This window comes from Anopheles coustani, chromosome 3 (genome assembly GCF_943734705.1).
Source record: "Anopheles coustani chromosome 3, idAnoCousDA_361_x.2, whole genome shotgun sequence".
NCBI lineage: Eukaryota > Metazoa > Arthropoda > Insecta > Diptera > Culicidae > Anopheles > Anopheles coustani.
Window position 1 is genome coordinate 64,384,628 of NC_071288.1, and position 23,043 is coordinate 64,407,670.

The 23,043-nt window shown below is 47.2% G+C and overlaps 1 protein-coding gene across 1 annotated transcript in view; it reads right to left on the reverse strand.

Moving 5' to 3' along the window:
• Positions 1–1,759: 1,759 nt before the first annotated feature.
• The window catches only part of LOC131265112 (nephrin-like), a 32,876-nt gene continuing 11,592 nt past the window's right edge, over positions 1,760–23,043 (reverse strand). The window contains exons 5-23 of the mRNA XM_058267377.1: positions 19,659–19,811; positions 14,942–15,115; positions 14,579–14,869; positions 14,333–14,500; positions 14,082–14,213; positions 12,102–12,238; positions 10,512–10,665; positions 10,227–10,364; positions 9,896–10,060; positions 9,616–9,762; positions 9,352–9,486; positions 8,175–8,255; positions 7,725–7,925; positions 6,087–6,677; positions 5,780–5,974; positions 4,244–4,314; positions 3,941–4,055; positions 2,469–2,644; positions 1,760–2,384 (exon numbers count right to left, since the gene is read on the reverse strand). Of these exons, the coding sequence (XP_058123360.1) occupies positions 1,836–2,384; positions 2,469–2,644; positions 3,941–4,055; positions 4,244–4,314; positions 5,780–5,974; positions 6,087–6,677; positions 7,725–7,925; positions 8,175–8,255; positions 9,352–9,486; positions 9,616–9,762; positions 9,896–10,060; positions 10,227–10,364; positions 10,512–10,665; positions 12,102–12,238; positions 14,082–14,213; positions 14,333–14,500; positions 14,579–14,869; positions 14,942–15,115; positions 19,659–19,811 (3,773 nt within the window). The 3' untranslated portion in view covers positions 1,760–1,835. The remainder of the gene's footprint in view (positions 2,385–2,468; positions 2,645–3,940; positions 4,056–4,243; positions 4,315–5,779; positions 5,975–6,086; positions 6,678–7,724; positions 7,926–8,174; positions 8,256–9,351; positions 9,487–9,615; positions 9,763–9,895; positions 10,061–10,226; positions 10,365–10,511; positions 10,666–12,101; positions 12,239–14,081; positions 14,214–14,332; positions 14,501–14,578; positions 14,870–14,941; positions 15,116–19,658; positions 19,812–23,043) is intronic.

Here is a 23,043-nt window from a genome sequence, read left to right on the forward strand (position 1 = left end):
TCCGTTGCGGTTCGCATTGCATGTACCTGGTTTTACCTTTGGTTAAGAAGTATCAGATCAGATCGGCAAGGGGAGGGGAGGAGCACTGATTTGTAGGAGGAAGGATGATGGGTGTTTGGGAGGTTTTTAAAATTATTCACTATCAACGAAAACGGAAACGGTCCAAGCATTGGGCAGCCGTATTACTAGTTATTGTACAACAATACACTTGAAAATAAATAAAAGAACTCGCCCGCGGCACGAACACTATCGGCCACCCCAGGGGAGGTGGAACGTTTGCGCTTTTCGCCAGCTCCTAACGAGTGAGTATTTAATTCGGTATTCAGAGATTCTTTTCTTGTTCGTTTAATAACTGCGTTCGCTTTACACTTGCAATTTCTTCTAGCTCAGTAGTTTTACAGTAGATTTAAAAATTAGACTTAGTTTCATAAGTATTAATCAGTACTGGATGTTGTTTTTTAGAGAGTTTGTTTGTTTCCCTTACACTCTATATTTTAATTATTATTCTTTTATTCTTTCCCTTTTATCGACCAGTCCTTCCGAAGCATGTCCGATTCGCCTATTTTTACACCCTCATTAATCCTGATTAATTTGATTTATGTTTCTTTGTACAATGTATTTTGTCACTTCGACAGACAGCTCGTTGCATGTTGTGGCTTGAACTGAATAGGCTTTCATTTAGGTTCGTTCTTTCGATTGTTATGTTGCTGTTTACTTGTTTGTTGGCTTGTTTTGTATGTTTGCTCACTGCTGTTTTGGTTTGTATGCGTTGAGTTTTCTTGTTTCGTTTTGCTAGCTTTAAATTAACTCTCTCAAACAAGCTGCATCGCAGAGCTCATTGTTCGTTATGCTTCATTATATTTGATTGTGTTTTTTTGTATTTTTTTACTTGTTCATCCTTTCTGACTGCAGATGGCGCACTATTGACTGCTAGGAAAATGTTTTGCACACCTTCCCTCGCCTAAAGCAACAAACGATAATTGTTTGGCATTCCGGGGGCGTTTTTGATCAAGTATTTCAGCGCCCTGAAGCACTTTTCCTTCCGTTTATATAAGGTATATGAACAATTTTATTAGATTGAATTGTGAATATGTATATATTTATAAGTATTTATAGATGTATGTATATTAGCGCAACAACCGACCGAGTGATTGTTGCATATGAGATTCTTGATTTGTTTTTTGTTTCACGCTTCCATTTGTATCGCATTTTATTTTTGTTTACCGTTAGAGTACTTACAGAAATTATTTTCCGCGTATTAATAGCAGCGTTAGTTCCTCTGTCACAACCGAACAACGTAAATTTGATTTCTGTATCAACGAAAAGCAGATAAGACGAAGAAAATAACAGTTAATGTGTAACTGTATATGAATATAATATGAGAAAAAATGAAAATCAAATGTGTTGCATGGTTATAAAGAAATGACTGCATAATTCAAAAATACTTACAACTCTCTTAACTGGTAGAGACAAGGGATGCCATAGCTCATCATTTCGAAGCGGCGAAGAACTCGATCCCAACTTCACCTTCACCACCGCACTCGTCCCAGATCACCACTTCTTTCTAATTACACATTATGCTAGCAAAGTTTTATCACAGTCAATACAGCGCTCAAACACGCTTCATTGGGGGATGAAATAAAGAAGCAAAGAAAAACCATCAGTTTAGTACGAATTCGCCGAAAAACTGCCCCGGGTGGTGTTTGCTGTAAAACCTACCTTTTTTATTCATGAGAAGATTACATCTGTCCTACCGACGGCGGGTCGGTGTTTTTGGCAAAGCGGAGTTGCAGGATTGTAGCCGCTGAAGACGTGTCGTTAAGCAGTGCCCCGACCTACACCAGATGGCCATCGGCATCGGTGAAGCCGAAGGACGCATTGAAGGAGCTCAGGTTGGTGCTGCTCGGGTCGTACGTTCCGATCAGCAGACTATTTCCCAGGCTGCTCGAGCCGGCTCCCCCATTCGACCCGCTTCCGGAGGTAGCCGTACCCAGGAAGGTGCTACCGACCAGCGGAATCCCGGTGGGAACTCCACTCAACCCCAACGGCACCGGTGACGGAGCCTGGACAGCGATGAGCTGGGGGCCACCATGCTGTAGCTGCTGATGTTGGCTACTGTTGCTGGCGCTGCTGTTACGCTTCGGGTCCTTCAGGATACCCTGCAGCGGCTTGGGAGCCGGCTGAGGCGGACCGGCGTTGCTCAGGCTACTGCTCATATGCTGTGGCGAGGACGAACTCTCGTTAACGACCGACTGCGCGTGGTAGGTGACGTCCGGCGGCGGAACCATAGGCCGCGACGCTCGCGTCAGCGTCCCGGTGTTCTTTGGTAGGGCCGGTATCACCGGAGGCGGAGGTGTCGACATTTCCATGGCCGAGTAGTCCTGCTGCTGTGACGAAATAAGACGCGGGCGAACCGCGGTTCAGGTAAGATCGAGCGTCGAACCTCAACGGGGGTGTAGGATACCTACCATCGGAGGATATGACAGGTAGCGGTCACTGTTCATGTTGTAGTAGGACCCGTCGAACGGAGGTCCTGGGGACGGAGCGGTTACGTAGCTACTACGCTCGATCATCTGATCGTCGTGGCTTCGCTGCTGATAGTTCACCGGGTTATGGCGCGGATGGGGCAAGGTACGTGCGTAAGCTATTGGAGTGGATGTGGAATAACACAGGAGAACTTTAAATATGCTTCTGTACCTCCGAAATAAAGATCTGAGTCAACTTTTGCTATTCAATATTATCTCATGTAGTTGTCTAGCTTTCGATCTGTGTCGCTGGTGATCCTACCGAGATATCTACGCTATACGTAAAAGCCACCCAGAGGACTACAGCTCTTATGCTCATCTTTTATCTCATAAGGATGACAGAAATCGATCGTAGTAGACATAGAATCCAGCACCATTTGTGGAGCAATAGTCGAAATAAAAATCTTACTACTTATGACTCGATTTAGAGTATCTCATGACACATTCATGGTTCTCAAATTTTGATGAATCTTTGAGCAACAGTTTCAAGAAGAATGCTACCAAGGACCCCCTTATTTTTGATCATTGGATCTATGCACATGAAAGAATCATGAAGATTCATCATAAACAATCAAAAAGAATCATAATGGTTTAAGGATTCATCAAAGATTCATTAAGCTTCATACAAGTGACGAAAGATTCATCAATGTTTTGAGATTTGTAAATTCACAGATTCGTGAATAACTCGGAATGAATCTTGGGTGAAAGATTCGTATGAATGTATCCCTCCAAAAGATTCGTAAGACACAACTCTTCTCTAGTCTTATTGAAAGAATCGTTTGTGAACCTTTATTCATGGACAGTTCTCAATAAGAGGTATCTGAAGGATCTATAAAGTTTCACTACGGAAACATACTTACGAACAAACATACTCGTAGATAGTTGTGTCCACTGAGTTCAAGCTTAATGGTTTTTCGTGTGCCGTTATTCACACGGCATTATCAACGGAAAAATTATCCTTTAATGGTAGGAAAATCCTAGTACACCCTAGTAAACTTTTTAAATTCAAATCAGCAAGACTAAACAAATTATACATTTTTATTTAATGGCATCACATTGCCCCTACTTGGACTTAGCCTCCCTTCGAGTAGTAAGCCTTTCGTAATACCAGGAGTAAAAAGTGGCACACCCAAGGTTTGTTCCCACGATTTCTTAAATGGTATTTCCTAACGAGAGCGCTGCGCGAAAGATACTAGGAATTTATGCTTCCAAAAATCTATATAAAATTATACATGAACTTTTATGCCATTGTGTTCAACCGATTATACTCTCATACTTCGATATTAGTTTCGGGTTCCAATCCAGTGGTTCTAAAGCCGGAATGGTGGCACTTTTTTCTTGTCATTGATGCTTCCCTTTTGCCAACCCTTCTAAATATATTAAAAAGCAAAGTTACAGATGAAAAGTGAACCCACCTCCATTGATATTGTTAGGGTACGGCGGAAGTGTGCCTTCCTTCTGGTAGCGTGGCGGCGGCATGTCCCCGTTTTCCACGAGATATGTCGAAGCGGATTTGCTGGTCGTGTCGTCCTGTTAATCGTTCATTATCGTGTGATGGGAGCGTTATCGTCGATGCGATGAAACACACAGAAGAAACAGTGAAGAAAAGAGAGCAGGAAGGAAACGATTATGCACTTCGGTTGTCTTTTGGAAGCGAGCGAGCCCCGGGAAACGCTTACCATCCCGCAGGGCTGTTGAGGGGTTAAGGAGGCACCTACCGTGTAGTCGGGACGATTAGCGTCGGTTGAGTAAGCGTCACTCTTTTCCGAGACACTAGACAGCGTTTCGCCTGGAACGAATGCAACGACGTTTAGTATGACGCTCTGAAAGAGGGACCGTGCTGCTTGCGCAGGATGGGCCCCCACATCCACACGCAGGCACACATTTGTATTGCCGTCGGGACGCGATGGCACGAGGAAGCGTTCTTTTCCATACATCGAAGATTTGAAAATTTTACATCCCCAGCCAAAGCAAAGTAAAAACCAAAAAAAAACCCTCTCTTTGATCTTCGCTCCAATGAGGTTAGTGAAATGGTTCCGAATTAAGTTTCAGCGTGAAATTTAGAATTTAGCGACAGTGTTAAATGGTCCGGTAAAGGTGCATCCGAAACAGTTGAAGTGATGGTTGTTTGTTTTATTTGGGCCCAGGTACGGTGAGCTATTTTAAACTGCATCTTACCTTTGGCGCGCTTTCTTATGATAAACCAAGCGACCAGACCAGCATTGACGGCCAGAAGACAAAGTGCCGCTAGCGCAATGCAGAATATGACGAAGCTGGGAATTTCGGCTTTCTGTACCATTTCCACGGCCTCTTGCTCGGCACCTAGTAAGAGGTTTATGAAAATAAAAAAAAGGAAAGAAAAAAGAAAATAAAAATAAAATTGAAAATAAATTGCAGAAACTACGAAATAATAGATTAACTTGTTATAACAAATCATTAGCGTTTAAACTAATTTCATTAAACAAACAACATAATTATTAGAAGAAAGAAATCATAATGGAAGGACATAATTATGAGCATCTCTTGGAGGACGTCGATGAAACGCTTGAAACGTTAAACTACCAACTTCTTATGATGCGAAAGGAAAAGATTCCTCTTTCTCAAACCACACCAAGTAAAAATCAAATCCCAGGACCAAAGTCGCAAACGTGTCATAGTGAATATCTGCGAACGAATCCATGGCAGATGAAAAGCGTGCCATTGTCCCGGGCCGGAAAAGCAACCGCATCGACGGATGTTCAAGTGCAATTTGCGTCCGCTATCAGTTCGTCGGAACGTCGTAACGGATGGCTAATGGTGCACCATCCGGAACCGGAAGAGAAAGAGTGTGTATCGTAACGAACGGAACGGGTTAGGCCGGCGAAGGGGCGGAGTCGCGTCTTCCCATCATTAGCCGCATCATCACCATCACCATCATCATCATCATCATCATCATCGACGTCGTCGTCGTCGTCGTCGTCGATGCCACCATCGACAAGCAGTTTGGCAATGATCAAGATGATTGATGGATCGATCGAACGACCCGACCTTCCGGTAACTGGTGCTCGATGCAAATGTCACGCCAGGATAACGAGTTGACGAATTTATGCCCGCGTTTATGCCCGCGTATCCAACACTTGGCAGTTCGGTTGGAGGAACAACCTATTTTTCAGTACCAATGTCGGATGTCTTCGGTAAATCGTTACGAGGGACGGAAAAGAACGTTCGCTTCTCTTGCCGCGTCTCGTCGGCGAACCCCGCCGGCGGGCCCTTACCCCGCTTGATGCGCTTGTGGACGGTGCGCCGATGAATGCAGCAGCCAATCAGGATGATGTTGAGAAGGACGAGACAGATGCCGGCAGCGACACCGATTAGCAGCACGATACCGGATGCGCCGATGGTGCCGCCGGTTGCCTGAGAGGTGGCCGTTTTGCTACCCAAAGACGAGGCAGGCTGCGATGGTGGTGTGTCTGTGCGTGCGTTTTTTTTTTTGTGACGGTTGCCAAATTTTACATCGCGAGTGGCATTAAGATTAGTGTGTTAGTCTAGAAGGCGGTCGTTGGAGGATTGAGTTGCACTTACCTTTGGTGTGGGCACGCGTCACGTCCGGCAGGTAGCGGCTGGACCCGAGCCCGTTCGAGGCCATGATGGAGAAGACGTAGAGTGTGTTCATCCGCAGACCGCCGACCGTCAGCTTGTAGGAGTTCGGCTGGCTGTCCTCGTACCAGTAGCGATCGCTGTTCACCTCCCGGTACCGGATGCGGTAGTTGGCCTTCATCCCGCCGTCGAATCCGGGCGTCCAGGCCAGCGTCACCGAGTCGTGCGTCACGTTCAGCACGTTCAGGCTGACTGGTGGGTCCGGCGGGGAGGTTACGTCGAGCCGAACCTTCTCCTTCGCGTTGCCCAGCTCGTTCCGGGCGATGCACTCGTACTGGCCGTAGTCGTTGGACGCCACGCGCTCCACCACCAGCGTCGACTCGTACGTCAGCGCGTCGATCTGCTTGTACTCGACGTAGAACTTGGCCGACTGGTTCACGTTCAACACCTGCCCGGACCGGGACCAGTAGAACTTCGGCCGGGGGGCGGCCTGGGCGCGGCACGGGAGGCGGGCCCGTTCGCCAAAACCGGCCGCCGCTCGCAGCATCACCGGTGATTTATCGATCTCCGGTGCAACTGGTTGATGGAAACGGAAGGGATCGGAAGAAGCAGAAATGTGAACGATATGTTTGATGCATCCGCCGAAACAACGCACCACCAATGGGAGCATCGGAACTCCGCTCGGGTTTGCGTTGGGAAAACATCCGAGAACCCCACACAGTAACCGACGCAACAGTTGCAAACCATTCTTTACACATGTTTACTTTAGGCTCTAGATTCAATCCAATCCATCTAACGGTTCTACATTTGTTGATAAGCTTATTGAAACAGTATAAATAATAATATAAATCAAATATAAACATTTTAACCCCTTCAGAGTCCTGCCAAGTCGAGAAAATGGTTCAAAACCCTGTCACACTGTTTTTTTTTGTATAGGTATTGGTCTAGAACCGAAGAAAAAATTATATTTTCTTAGAAACATTGGGATTTTATTGATTAAATAATCGTCAGTTTGCATATTTGTGATTGTGATCAGCAATAATTTGCCTATAACAAGCAAAAATTTGGTTCAATATTCAAAGATTAATGTCAAATATATGAGTAAAAATATACAAACACGTAAGAAGGTGTTGTTGAAGCTGGTGCACTCGAAATAAACGACACAACGAAAGTAGAAACGAAACGAGTGATATAAAAAGCTGCCTGAACCAGGTCAGAGCAGTACAAATTTCAACCGCTTCCCCAAGTCAGGCTTGGGCAAAACTGTTAAGTGGACAAAACAATCAAGTCGAAAGTAATCGAAACAGCAATTTTGTTTATGTATGATCTCTGCATTGTTTCGATAACTAGAATTTGAAGGATTTTTGTTAAATAATGGGTTTTAAAAAAGGCTTAACGGTGAACAATAGGCACTTGTGAAAATGTCTGTTAAATAAAAGTTAAAGGATTTAACCTTTAACAAAATGATAATCTTCAATCGATAGCAAATAAACAAAAAAGTGAAAGTATGTTATTGCTTTTAGTATGACGAACGTTCCCCCAATTTTAAGAGGCAAACAATTTTGCAAAAGTTTCGACGATCACTGTCTTAGCGGAGTCCAACGAGCCTAGAGCGCTACTTACATTTCACAATCAATAAAACATCCCGGCTGGTCGGATTGGCGACGCGATTATCGGCGATGCAGCGGAAATTGCCGACATCCTCCCGGCGGGCGTTCTTCACGTGCAGGTAGCTGGTCCCGTTGACGAACGTGGTGGACGTTTTGATGGTCATATCGTATCCGATGCGCTCCCAGCGAATGTGCTCCTCCGTTAATGGTTTTCCTGCCGGCGAAAAAAGGGCGTTCCAGTACAGATGCAACCCGGTTTCCAGCCCGCGCGTGGATGCGGTTTCACCTGCAGCGCCATCGGCGCGGTGCAGTGCCAGCGTTCGGGCGACATTTCCGATCGTAATGGGCCCGTGGCGATAGTGCGTACCACCACCGTTCCGTTAGTCCCGGCAGCCATTAGCAGCCGAGGACTCTCGCCGGGGTCCGAAACATCGGTTAAAAGTTTTAAATTACATCCACTTACCTTCCACGGTGCACGAAAGCATCGCCTCCTCTCCGGGGCTGACGGTGACGTTCTCTGATATGGACTGTATCGATGCGCCATCTAAGGGAAGAGGGAAGTAAATGGAATGCAAACATGTCATGAAAAGTGTTCGCTCGGTGTCGGGAGAGGTTGGTCCATAACCAAACGGCTAACTTTTGGTTGATGAAATGGTTTTCGAAGTGTCTCGCAGTTGTTCATGGCAGTTGAACAAGTCCTATAGACCGTTAATAGTCAATGAAGTGACGCTTGTAACGGTTATTGTTGAAACTAATTGATAAAATAAAATTGGATTTTTTTCACAATCCCGAAATTCGACCAAATCCTGAAAGAACACCAACTAATCCAATTTCGTCGCGTACGTACGCACCCGAAATCTCCCATTCCTGTCCACCTTCCTTATCCCTCCGTTGCCGGTAGACAATTTCATCCAGATTAATGTCCTCGGAGCAAATGCATTAATCCATCGAATGTAATAAATTTTTATTTGCACCGCTGACATATAAATGTTTCGGAACATCGGGTCGCCCCGTATGGCGCAAAAAAAAAAGAAGCGGGCCACAACCCGAATGACCATTTCCCACTCGCACGCTGGGAAAATCTTTTAACTCCTACCCGCCAGCGCCAGTTCGAGACCATTTGTCTTTCACGCCCAATACACACGCGCGCAGGGACACACATACTACGCGGTGGCGTGTGACCATCGCCATCCCGAGAGCCACAAGGTAAACCACCGTCGGCGACGAACCGAGGCTGACGTTTAAGCAAACCCCCGTCCCGGGGGACCCCGGGTCGTACCGGAGCATTGATCCGTGTAACGTGCACACATGGGTCCGATGGTTTTGGCGAAATAGGACTTGCCTGCAATTTCGGCGGCGCCGCTGGGGGCTCCGGGCAGGGCTGGGTTCAATATTGGTGAGTTCCCACCAGACTCTCCGAAAGCGGGAGTCCCTAAAGCCGGCGCACACAAAACGGATGACAAATGCGTACGTGTGTAACTACGACGGGAGCCGGTCCCGAGAGGAGCGGACGAGTCGCCTTCAACGGATGGCGAAGGAATTGTTCGCTGGAGAACGGGTCGAGGCTGGTCTCGATAATACCCTAACGGCCAGCGTTAGGGTCGGAGGAGCTGGACAAAAAGTTTGATTCATGTACTTACACTCAACTACGACGGAAATATTAATCATCGCCGACCCTTGGGAGTTGACAGCTTCGCAAGTGTAGATGCCGGTATCGTTCCGGTTGAGCCGGGTGATGTTCAGGATCGGTCCCTCGGAGACGATTCGTTGTGGCCCTGCGCGGGTGGGATTTGGAGCGGGAACGAAATCAAAAAAAGAAGAAACCGAAGGGGTTTGGTCCCGAGATTAATTTCGCTGATTAGTGGCGAAAAAAGTCGTTCACCGGGTCCGGGACCGTTACCTACCTGCGGTGGAGAGGATCGGTAGACCATCCTTGGTCCAGGTGTACGATATGGACATCGGGTTGCCGGTGGCCACCATGGCGACGGTCAGCGGTTCACCTTCTGCGCCGACGACGGTGGACGACGGCGGCGGTTTGAATTTGGGCGGATCTGCGAAAAACACAAAATGTGAAGCAAAAATGTCACAAAATGCCAACGGTCCACTTTCAGTGTGTCATCTTCATAGGCCCTTTTTTGTTGTATGTGTCTGTGCAAATTGACGGTCAGGTGAAACGGTACGTACATAGCACCTGCAACTTGATGGCTTCGTGCACGTTGCGCTGGAGTTCCTCGTTGGCGCTCTGACACGTGTACACGTTGCCATCCATGTCCTGGCTGATGTTCACCTTCAGCTCGAGCGACGATACGTAGCCTCCCCAAAGGCCCGGCTTGGATGAGTTGTTCATGCCTGCGCAGGGTTAAAAATGGAACGGAGAGAAAGCAACACGGATGTTGTTAGAGCATTTTAGAACGTTTTAGGAGTTTGGTCCTTCGCTCGATCGTCCTCTTGGCGAAACGGCGACCGCAAGGACGCCATCTTGCCCGCCGTGTGCCGTGTGTATGTAGGTACGTACCGTCGACCGCGATGCCGTCGCGCCACCACGAAATCGTTGCGGGCGGATTACTGGAGCTCGAGTCGCAGATCAGTGTCGCTTCGATGCCGGGCTTAAGCTCCGGTGGAATGATTTTGATTTTCACCGTCTCGGGTGGGACTAGAGACAAACGAACGAAAGGGTTGGCGAAGGCCACAAAGTTAGTGCAACCAGGAAAAAAGGAAGCCAACCGTACACCGAAAGAGTAAGAGTTAAAAGCCGACCTTCAGGACGGTTTCGGGTCGGGATGGATTTGAAGCTACTTACAGTTGACGGCAAGGGTCCTGGCGGCCGACATCGGTATTTCGGTGGCCGAGTTATGCGCCTCGCACCGGTACTTGGCCTGGTTGTCCGTCGCATTGACCAGTATCGAGATTTCGGACGAAACCGACTTATCGGTGGTTTTTGTGACGGAGTTTAGCTGGTGGGAAGATTGGAAAACGGAACGGATTAGATCAGTGTGGCGAATAAATACCTTTTCCTATCTAACGATGTTGAGACAAGCTTAAGGGAATTAAATCACGCGAAAGTTTAGAGACCACATAAAACAATCGACGAAATATTGAAGGACCTAAGAATTTCATAAATGCTTAGACGTGCTCTTGTTGTGGTTGGAATTCTCCTGATGTTGAGTGTCTTACCGGTTCTGTTTGGTGAGAATCCATTTTCCGAATTGTTTGCGCATCCCAATGCAAATCCCAAGCTCGATTTAATAAACCTAGGCGTTTGATTCACGCTCGCAAGAATCGACCCCCCCTCGGGGGTGCTCTCCTGGAACGGTCTCAAGTTCTGCCTGTCCTGGCGGTGAGAAAATGTCCGGTACAGCGTTCGGACCCATCGCTCGGCCGGCGGCACCTCCCCCTCGGGAACCGTTCCGTACCGGCATGACGGATGGTAATCGAAACACGCCCCGGCCACGAAAGCATCTGGCGAAACCATCTTCCCCCCCAGATATCTCCAGCATGCCGGAGCACATGCTTCCGGGCCGGAAGCTCTGTGTAGGCTTTGGCAAACAAATACGCTCACAGCACGGCAGCAAAAACCAGCACGACAACCACCGGACTCGACCGCCCCGGCACGGTTCGGCTGAGCCACGGAACCGCCTGGCACGCTCGAACGGAGCTGACCGGAGTGCTGGTCGGTTCCTGGGGCTGGGCCCAGGCGGCTGCCGCCGCAAATATTTGCCGATGAGGAGCCGCTCCATCGCTGCGAGCGTGGCGTTTGGCAAAGTTTGCGGAAATTAATTAAATCTCCCACCGGGCGCTCCGGACAAACAGCAACCCGGTCCGGACCCGGCACCGCTCTGGATGCCCCATCCGAAGCGATGAGTTGGAACTGACTGAGCGGGAGCGTGAGGATTTCTGCGATGCCGTGCGCCGTCTCGCTCCTATACTGGGTGCATAAGAGTGACGCTCGAGCAGAAAGATCAACACGTGGCGTTGTCTTGCGGTGGGCACGCTTCGGACGGCCACCTGGCCGATTTCGCTAGCGCCTCCCCGGGGGCAGTTGTTGCTGCGGTGGCTGTAAGTTACACAAACACACACACACACAGACACTCATTTCCCCGCTACGGCCTGGGCAGGGCTCGGAAGGACCTTCGGATGAATGATGTTAACTATGTTGATCAAACAAAACACAACCAAAAACCAAAAAAAAACGACCAACAATTCTGTCAGCAGAAAGGACCGACACACGGTCCGAAAGGATCAACAACAAGAAAATATACAAACAAACACACACCCACACGCTCCGCAAACCTAAACTGTCCAAAAGTGGCAACATATTATCGGCCCCCGTTCGTCGGCGCCATTGGTGGGAGGATAACACATGAGGTTCCTAGCTGAGAGCAGGACTTACCTTTTTATCGTTTTTGAACCAGGTCAGCGTCGCCAAAGGGTTGCCGCCGGTCGAGCTGCACTGGAGGCGCTGCACCGATCCGGCCGGGATGACCGTTCCCTCCGTGTAGCCCGTTATTACTGGTTGACTAGGAGGCACTTTGAAAGAAAAATTAGAATGAAACGAAGAATATTATTGGAAGGTCAATCGTTTTCTACTGCTGAAGTGTTGCTGAAGGTAATCGATGGAAGGAAATTAAACAATATCGAAAAGCGCACGTGGCGAAAAAGGTGTTTGACAATCTTCTTTAATATAATGTTCAATGGCATCCCTAATGATGAAAAATTGTTTATCTACCATTTTGTCTCTTTTTGCAATACTAAAACGAACAGGACCCTTTGAGCTGTGTTTCAGAAATTTAAAAAAAACCTGACAAATATTACTTAGGATTCTTGCATTGAAACTAAATTATTATGTTTGTTAACAAGATTAAGATTTTAGCACACATTACGAGCCTTACACATTAGATTTTTAAATTTTGACACTAATGAAAAATGCAAAAAAGCTATAAGAAAATCAAATAAATAACATAACAACATGGGGGTCCGCGACAGCCGAGCGGTAGCGCCGGGGCTCACCACCTCGACGGAGTGGGTTCGAATCCCAACCGAGACCGGACCCCCTCCCCTGTACGAGAGGACTGACTATCCACGTACAACAGGGAAACAAGTCTCGTAAGCCCTTAACGGGCAGGCATGACCAAGAGGTCGTTACGCCAAGAAGAAAAAGAACATAACAACAAAGCAAAATTGGACAAAACACCATGAAATGATTTTGCTAAAGTCTGACAATAACAAAATTAAACCAAGGAAAGCGCGGTACTGTGGCGCCTCTAGTGGCGTCAGACGAAAACTAATATTTTTAGTAGTTTAGTAAATAGTAACAATCAAGTTGTGAAAGTTTCAGACCTGTACTAATTTTTTCGCGAAACATAGGTTTAGGTCACATAATAAAACTATAATAGGTGTGATTTGTGTATTTTGAAAGGTTAATCCTTTTTTATGCTTTTGAGAAACACAGTTTACGTGTAATTTGAATGAATAAAAAGTCCACACTAATGCTTAATGTGTTATTGCAATTACATGACTAGTGTCAAAGGGTTGAATAAAAACAAGTGAAACATAATAAATATCTCTGCAAATGAATCTCCCCGGCAACCCATTAATTTTCCAGCCGCATGGGATTAATTTGATCAAGAATAACGTATTAATGGCAGACACATCAGCCCGACGATCGCTCGACACACTAATGGCAGACGACGCAGCTCCCTTCTTCATTACGCTCTTCATAGATTATATGCTATTTGATGCTACACAGACACTCGGTAGATGCATAATGACACCCTCGTATTGTCATCCCGATCGTTTTCATCTGCCTTTGCCTTCTTGGCGTGTGCACCAGGCCCGACAGGCGCAATCCTCTCCATCATCATCTCCATCTCCATCGGGCCCTTCGAAGCCCCTCGCTTTGTCATCTTTGTTTCTCGGGTGCGATACATCGCTATGAATAATTCAATTCGTTACGCAAACCATAATCTCATGGCCCTGCCTGCCACCAGTGCTTGCACTTTGCAACATGCCTGGCAACCCGGGGACAACATTAGCTCGCAGTTGCTCGCCACCGAACGTCTCACTTGGCTTGTGGTGCGCGTGGAGCGAAGATAAACAATTTTCTGATGCATTCGGATTTTGTTTTTGCTTTTGCATTCATATCTTCTTTATCTGCTGTATTTATTCCACGCGCTAAGGGATAATGAATAAATACTCTATTATCAGGGAGTTTGTCTGCGCCACTTAGGAATAATAAATTCGGTGTAATGCAACGTAGTCGCAATGTGTTAAGGGATGATTTTACGTACAAAATAAAGCAAACAAAACCTGGTGATGGATGACGGTGGAGAAAAAGAGGACGGACCTTGCAGGGTCGTTGAAAATTACTTACACAGCACGTTCACGGTGTGCGTCGAGATGATGTTCTCCGGCAGCTGCATGTTCAGTCCGTGGCATATCACAACCAGCGAGCGTTTGTTCGCCTCCACCGGCACGCTAAGGTTGGAGATGGTCATCCACCCTCCTGCAGAGGGAGGAGACAGACATAGAGCGCAAACAAAATGAACAACGAATTAGTGTCATCAGCTTGGGATGTTCTTCGACGGTTCGGAAAAAAAGTTTCATTGCGCCAGACACACTTACCGTCTGGATTCTCGATCGTCCTGGAGGTGGTGTTTTTCACGTGATGCCCATTGACACTCCACTTTACTTCCGCCGCTGGGTTCGAGGGTGCCGTTTGGCACTGCAGAGATACCTGGTCTCCGGTGCGCGCCTCGGAGGCTCCCGAAATGGTGACGTGGGTCGGTGCGACTGTTGGGAAACAGTACAAGCGAGAATATTATTAGTTCTACCACTGAAGAGAAGCGCCAGAAGCAGAAGAACACTTACACAGCACGCTGAGGGTAATTTCGGTTTTGAGCGGTGCCGAAATCATGACGTTGTTGGCCTCGCAGCGCAACCGCGCCTTATTGTCTCCCTCTTCGGCGACGAACGAGTAGATGTTCTCCGACAGCCGCTCCGTCGTCCGGTAGGCCATCCGCACCTGCACGTCGTTCTTGTACCAGATCAGCTGGGCCGGCGGGTTGCCACCCCGGCTGCGGCAGATCAGCTCCACATTTTGACCCCGCCGGAGTACCTCGCCGGTGGTGTAGCCTTCGATCTGTGGCTCACCCGGGGGATCTGGACGTGGGGAGGGTTTATTAGGTCACCAGTTTCACCAGACACCGTATTTAGCCCAAAGCGAATACTTACAGAGCACCGAAAGCTGCACCTTCGTCTGCATCGGACGGTCGGGCTGTAGCGCCTTATGCTTCGCCTGGCAGGTGTACTCCATGTAGTCGTCCTCGGCGGTAGGCTTGATGCGGAGCTGCGAAGACACCGTGTACCGTTTGCCCTCTGTCTCCGTCACCTTGTTCTCGATCGTATCTGTTAAAGGACAGAGAAAATGAAAGTTGAATCAGCGCCCCCTGTGCAGAAACGAGGTCTCGACCGAACTACGAAAAGAAAGCAAAACGGAGCCCACACAAACAATCAGCTCACCGCTCAGCTGAAGATTACGAAAGTTTTGAAGAACGAGGACAAGGGAGAAGAAAAAGTTTCCCGCTGAAGGACGACGTGCAATGGTTCTGGTTGATTATTCCCTCCCATCGCTCCATCGGTGGTTCATTACGAACAGATAATTTAATATCTCAAAACGAAAGATACAACTTTTAACCATCTTCCGTCGGGTTCATCGTTCGCCGCTTTCGGCGAAAAACGCCCACGAGCCGCAAACATTAATGTTTTCCAACGATGAATGTTCTCGAAAAGCATGCCTTTCTTCTGCTTACTGCAGAAAAATGCCATTCGTTTGATGAATGTCGGGAGCTGGATGCTTGAATCGAAGTGAAACTTATTTACAGTTCAACGAACGACCGACTGTAGCTGGGCGGTAATATTGAACTCAGCTCCATGTCTTTGAGGGGCTATTTTTGAACCACTAGAATCATTCGATATTCTAGCGAAAGCTGCATCATTCATGAGAATGTTTGGATGACGCAAATGGATGAAATTCATCAGTGTGTGGGTTGCCTCAAAAAGCCGTTTTTCACGATAAATAAATAATGTTCGTAGTCACTTTTCAAACTAAAAAAACCAACTCAAACATATTTTTCTTTACATTACTTCGCTTCTTTTATGAAGCAATAAAACAACATACGATTTTCTCTCGAATTTGTTTCGTAATCAAGAACGCTCTACCAACGTTTTACAAGTAAAAACAGATTCAACAAACTAAATGAACCAGAACGGTGAATGAAAAAATCTGAAACGAAAAATGAAACTTGATTTCAAACAAGTCTCTGAATACAACGTTTTTCAAAGTGAGTACTAGCATTTCGTAAATACTCTTTGGACGACGCATTGTCTATTTGGAAACGAGAAACCATATAAAAAGGTCTATTTGGAGAAGAAAAACCATATAAAATTTCAGTTAAAATCTGCGAACGAAAAAAAAGAATAAAAAACCATGCTGTGAAAAAAATTTCCCCATAAAGCATACAAAAATGGATATGAGATGTTTTCATCTCCACATTGCACGCTCGAGCTGACCGCTCGAGCTCAACCAACCGACCGGATATACACTGGACAATCCGTGACAAATTTGTTTATGAAAATAGGATTCCGTCAAAAAATGCGAAGCACGTAAGTCGGTGGTGCCGGAGTGGCCGGTCGCACTGCTGAAGCGTACAGGAAAGCAATTTGTCATCACCATATAATGTGAAGTGGAATGTCACCACACATCGGGGATCGGTTTCCTTACTTTTTTGATGGCGAATTTTGTGCGCAAAAAAAAAAACAAAAAACAAAATGTTCACCGACTCGCAAGGACGAGGACCTTCTTGAGGGCAGATATGACAGACATTTTTTTTCACACCGCCTCCTCCTCCACAAAGAGGTTTCACTTTCCGTCGTGCCCACCCACCACCCACGATACGTCCAAGCGAGATTGAAAATGTGTGACCATTTTTGATCGTTTAGGCTTGGCTTACTTTCCCTCCGCAGGCGGACAAGTGAAGAAAAAAGTTTCATTCCGTTTCCGAGCCCGGGAAAAAGCGGACGAGAGGGGGGCAAAAGACGTCTTGGGGGTCCAGACGTTGGAAGAAATTGAAATCGTTTGAACCCTTTTAAGTGCGACCATCTATCAGCACACCCCGGGCCGGTGAAGATGGTTTTCATCAGGCACGATAGCGAGCACTGTCTTCGCTGCGGGCGCTACAAATAGAGGATGAAAGTGTCACCCCAAGAGTACATAGACACACAGGCACATATGCACACATACACTCGATTTCAGGAGTCCGACAGAAAAAGATCTAGAGTTTATGCCGGTTCGGGCTGAATTATTTCGTCTTTGTCTTTTTAGCCACACGCTTCACAACCCATTTCCCGCTTTGATGCTGCACATTTGTCTTGCTCGTCCGCAGAAATAGAACGAATTGACTTTCTTCAAACAACGTCTTCACTTCATGTGAAAGCATTCGGTGCCTTATAGTGACCAGGTTTGAGGGACAAAGAAAGACACAGTTTAAATTTATCTACTTTTTATCTAGAATGCTTCTCAAAAGTAATAAAAATCGCTTTTGGAAATAAATTTATATAAGGAAATGAAAATTTTAAAAATTTTACATATAATCACTTTTGAAAATACGAAGAACTTTGTAAATGATATATGATTTTCTGGAAGGTTCATCTTTAACCCAGGAAAGCTATTTCGGATCAAACTGCAAAGAAAAACACGTTTGAAATCTCCCGGGAAAAACGATACTCTTGAACTTTCTCTATGGCTATTCAATTCAAGATTCAGCCTTCACATACAGACTCGCAAACTTCTAATGTCAACGTGGTAAAGGTGGCAAAAATAGGGACAGAAATAATACCCTAGCAAACACAATACCGTCTCAATGTTAGAAAAGCGGAATGATGAAAAATGTACCGAAAGAGACTTCAATTTATTTTGTTTGCTCATTTCGACCGAAGCTACGGAAGCGCGGACGGACACTCGACCCCTCTCCCCCGTATCGCGCCTACCTGCGACCTGGTGGACCGTGAAACCGACGCCCTGGAAGAAGGTTCCGGAAGGTGTGAAAATTGATGAAAGAAAAGCGGAGCAGAACGGTGCGGAAAAAGAAGCTTATGTCCGTCCGGAAGCCACCGCACCAGAAAGCAGGTGAAGTGGGCAAAGAGATGGCCACACATACATACACATGCACAGCCACTAGATAACGGCAGCGATGAACTCTGGAAGTCCTTGAAAAATGTCCCTTTGAAGAGGACGATACATATTCCGGGTGTTTGTCTGAATTTGTCTTGTCGAGAGGCGCTGCAGAAGACAGGCAGGAGCGGATCCCGTGACTGGTAATTTCACTCCTTCTCGGGCGATCGCTCAGATTGTTTGCTCTGTGTTGCTTCGGGTGCTCTGCAGGAACGAATCCGTCAGGTGACCTCTGTCGAAGCGAACGGACCGTTCCGCCGGTGGCCGAAGGAAAAACGAAAACATTTCCACATTACTGATAGATTTTTCTTTCACCCGGCAAATAAACACCTATCACATTACGTCCCAAGACAACCAAGTGTCACCTTCAGACGGTCAGTGTCAAGGTGCTCGGGGTTCAGATCACCATTCCAGCCCGGACTGCCTCGCCGGGAGTAGTACAGTACAGCACGAAGAAATCGCACGGCATAATTTATTTAGTGACATTTACCAACTTCATCGAACACCGCATGCCGGTCCACCGGTGGCTCGGATGAACATCTCACTTGCACTCCCGTGACCCCCACCATCCGTCCATCCGTCCCAAGGCCAGACCCGAATGCGAACACCATTGCGTGGAAGCGCAATCCGATGGCGAACCGTTTCCTGGTGCCATTTCCTTCCGAATATATTACCGTTATTTATGGCGAAATGCTGACCGCATTCTCTCCGTGGTCCACAGGCCTCGGGATGGTTCTGGGGACGGCAGATGATGATGCCGGTTCGTGGGGCTGTAGGAAGTTCTCACAGAAGAAATTGTGCTGAAGAACGACCGATACTCCGGTTAGTGTGTATATGTGTGTGTACTGACCTCACAACTCACAACAGTTCATCCGTTAATACGATACTCTTTGCCGATAACGGACACCACAGGAATGAGTGTCGGCTATCTTGTCGCTTCCGTATCGAGCAGCCATCGAAAAGGGAGTGGAGGAACAAATTTCCATAACAGAAGGGGCGCCACCACTGACTCCAGAACTGGTGATGTCCAATTGACCCACTGTACTGGGCCGGGTGTCTTCTGAATGGAGATTCCGATAGGCGAGAACCCCGAGAATGGTCATGGATTAATCTGAACCGAGCAGTGGAGTTGGCACCATCCATTCGAACAAACACTACACTTGGCCACAAAATAAAACTTTTGACCCGAATACCCAGGCCAGGAAGGATCTGAAGGGAATACGGATGGCCGGTGCTCGGGGTAATCGGGAAACGGCATCTGTGCACAGGCAGCACCGAAAACATAACGCCTGATGTCCAGAATTTCCTCGAAGGCACCGGAACGGAATGCCGCAGGAAGTGTTGAAATACTTTCGTCGCCCCATCGCTCGGCGGATCGATATTGCGGTACGGTAGGATGTTGTTTTTCCTTTCGACATAAGGGAAGGAGAGCAGAGGGACGAGGGGAGGACACAAAGCCACCGAAAACAATTTTACATTAACAGTAAATATCAGCCTGAAAGGCAGAGATAATATTTTCCGATAAACTCCAGCGCTGGAAGCTGCTGGAACCCAAACCATTCCGATTGCTCGAGGAGTACGAGGGAAGCGTCCAGTAGTGGAGGGAAAGGACACTCTCCTTGGTGCCAACATCGGTGAGCCGTTGTCCCATTTCCGGGAATCGCTTAGAGAAATCCACACGGTAGGACAAAAAAGCCCACCATCGGTGAAGGTACTTACCGGATTTGAACTCCGTTTTGCCACGGTACCAGACTATCTGGGCGACCGGTTTGGCGTTCGATACGACGCAGGTCAGTGAGAGGTCCTGGCCCTCGCGTACCTCCACCTTCGCGTTCCGGCTATATCCCTGGATCTCGATCGACGACGGAGGAGCTGAAAGTAAACGAATGCGGAACAGATTTAGTAAACGTTCATCATCTCGGGAAGGTGCTAATCACTCATTTTATCATAAATAATTTATGCCATTAGAGACAAATATCTGAGTTGAGTAAAAAATATCAAAACTTCCTGCTCGGCAGAAAACCGCTTATTGCAAATCACGAACGCGCGCGCGTGTCCAAGATAATCAGTATGTAATTTGCTGGTGACATTAATTGACTAACCTTACCGTATCGCACGGAATCTTCCGCTCGTAACTCATTAGTAGGGACCGGCGGGTGCTCACATGACAATCCCTGCCCAGCGCCGAAAGGAACGGACGGGAAATCCTTTAGTTCTTTTATCGCCCGGGCTTCGCCAGGGATTGGATGACAGAGCGATTCAAAAACCCCCGTAGCTCCGATTCCAAATCCCCTTTGCCCTCGTATCGGCCCGGGACACGTTTCCCGTCGCCGGGAGCAGTACTTAAATAATCATTAGAAATCGATTGGAAAATCCTTTATCCGCTGCCGGCTGATGCTGATCCTCCCACAAATTTCCAGCATACAGCGTGGTCGTGTCGTGTCGCATCTGTTCCGAACGGACCATGTCGAACGGGTTTTCCGTCGAGGATGCACAAAGGATGTGTGTGTGTGTGTGTGTGTGTGTAAAAAGGGGGGAAAATGGAACAAAAAACCCACACCGGAGCCATGTCACTTATCTCCAGGAGTTCTCCTTACACCGCTCACCCTGCGCGTCTTCACCTGCGTTATCTCCGAGGAACGATAAATGACGGCAATGGCACCCGGATGCCGCAAAAAAACGCATGGTGGATGGGAATGGAAAAAGCAACAGAGAAAGAAAAAAATAGTTCAAAAGGACTCCCGACCAGAGGGAAGAAAGCTCCACACAAGCACGAATGTGTGGGGCCAGGGATGAATTTGGGAAAAAAACCTTTTTTGTTCGCTCCATTCAGAATATATCTATTCCCGGAGCAAAACATTCCCATTCCGCAACAAGAAGAAAGGGGTGGGGGGATTGGGTTTTGGGGCGGTACGGAAGGAAGCTAACAGAAAAGTGGACCGAAAACCACACCGCGGCACCGGGAATGAGTTGGGAACGCGACGAAGGGAACGAACGAAGAGTAAGAAGAACAAGAAAAAGACGTCAAAGCGAATAACGATTTCACAATTATCTGAAAATTGCTTTCCATCCTTTTAAGGATTTTTCACCTCAAAGTAGTGGGAGGTGGGTTTCGATTATTCCAGCTATAGCTGTTTTCCTCTCGCCCCTTTCCCCCCTGCGGCCGTGTGGTTTTATTTTCCCGATAAGCGTATGCCGTGTCAAGAAAGAAGGAAAAAAAGCTTAAGAGGACAAAACGAATTTCTTAGGAACATTTTTCGGTTAAAACCTTTTCCCCGACACCTGCCCCCTCCAACCCGACGCCGCGATGGGTTTCCGCTGCAGAGCCATAATCTATCTTCGCCTTTCGCGCTCGCCTTAAGAGAGGTGACACTCAGGTGATAGAAATTTAAAAGTGAACGAAAAAGAAACCCGCATAAGAAAAAAGTTCAACCAGGTTTGCCGAGGGTGAGAAATTTGAATAAGAGACACTCGCACCCAGGGTTCAAATGAATATTAAACGAGAAATATTATGGAAATAATCCATCGGAATAGATTGGAAGCGCTGCAATCAGGATGGAATGGAATCCTCGTGAAACCCACGTCGTCGTCGGGGGAAAAGCGGTAAAAGCTTTCCCTTCTTTCCAGCGTGAAGATTGGATTCGGTTTCTGTGTGTTTCTTTGCCCTTGTTGCTGTTGTGCAGCACTCGTGCCGGCAATTCTCCTGCCCGTCCGGGGCTCTGCGGTCAACCCAGATCTTTAGCATTTCGTGTAAAATAAAACCTTAACCGGCACAAATCTTGGTTCGAAACATGCGCATATACAAAAAAAAGGGGTTTTTTGCATAGCTTCTGAGCTTTTGGATGAAAAAAAACCGAAAATTTGCTCCTTCGAAGAGTGCAAAAAAAAATAGACACCACACTGCACATCCTCCAAGCAAACCGGCACTTCAATCCGGCTCAGAGAAACATATAAAATACACCAACCGAAACTGGCAAACCCTCGAAACACCCTCGGCGGCCCCGGCCTGGCGCGAAGATATGAGCGCGGTGTAAAATCCGGAAAACCAAAACTCCGGCAAGGGAAAACAGACAGATATACTAAAAAAACAAAACAAAAAACAACGGAAAAATTCGCAAACAAAAACTTTCACTAAGCTCTTCAAAAAGGTCATACACACCGGCACGGAATGAGATGCACGGTCGTAAAAAGCACACAATCCCTCGGCCAAAGGATTGTCGGACGTCGGACACGAAAGGCAAAAAATCAAATCGATGCAAAGTGCGAACCTAATGGCAGAAATGAATGGAGTAAAGGGGGAGAGGGTGGTACAAAGGGAAAGTGAAGGATACCAAGTGTCAGCAGTGGCAGTCAGCTGCAGGACTTCACCACCACCTCGGACTCACGAGTTGGGCGAATGTATTTCCCACCCTTGCGTACTTTTTCTTTCTGCACTTTCACTTAGTAAGGGAGTATGGAAAACTGGATGGAGGAGGAAAAAATACGGAAAAACTCGGCAAGATAAAAATGGCACCGAGTGGAAGAACTGGAGCAAAAAGCTTTATCCATTTCCCGCACACACTCCACCAGCGAATGGTGGAGAAAAAAAGTACGACTCCAATATATGATAAATTGAAGCAGGAAAGTGATACAAAATGGATTTGGATTCATTTCTCGTTTCCGATCTCGTCGGTTCATTCTGGAATCATTCTCCCTTCGTTTTCTTTTTCTTTTTTCGCTACGCCATCTTTCATCTCATTTCGTCTTCCATTCTGCAGCCTGCGAACGTTTATCTTCGTAAAGGAACTCAACAGAGTCGGCTCACACGCGGCCTTCTGCCAACTGATTGGAAAGTTTTGGCCTGTACAGGAGCATTTCTGATCTCCTGACTGTCAGTGGGGGAGAGAGCACCGGTTCGTTTGGCATTTTATTGCGGATCCTTTTTTTTGACATCTCCTTCCTCCTTTCCCGGGCACTCGGAGCTTGTTCGTCTTCGAGGACACTTCATCTGGATGCCAAGCTCACCCGACATCGGTCGAAAAGATATTGGCCAGTTGTCGTCGTCGACGTCGACGTCGTCGGCTGCCGTCCGAATGGGGGGGGGGGGTTAAAGTCGATACCGTTG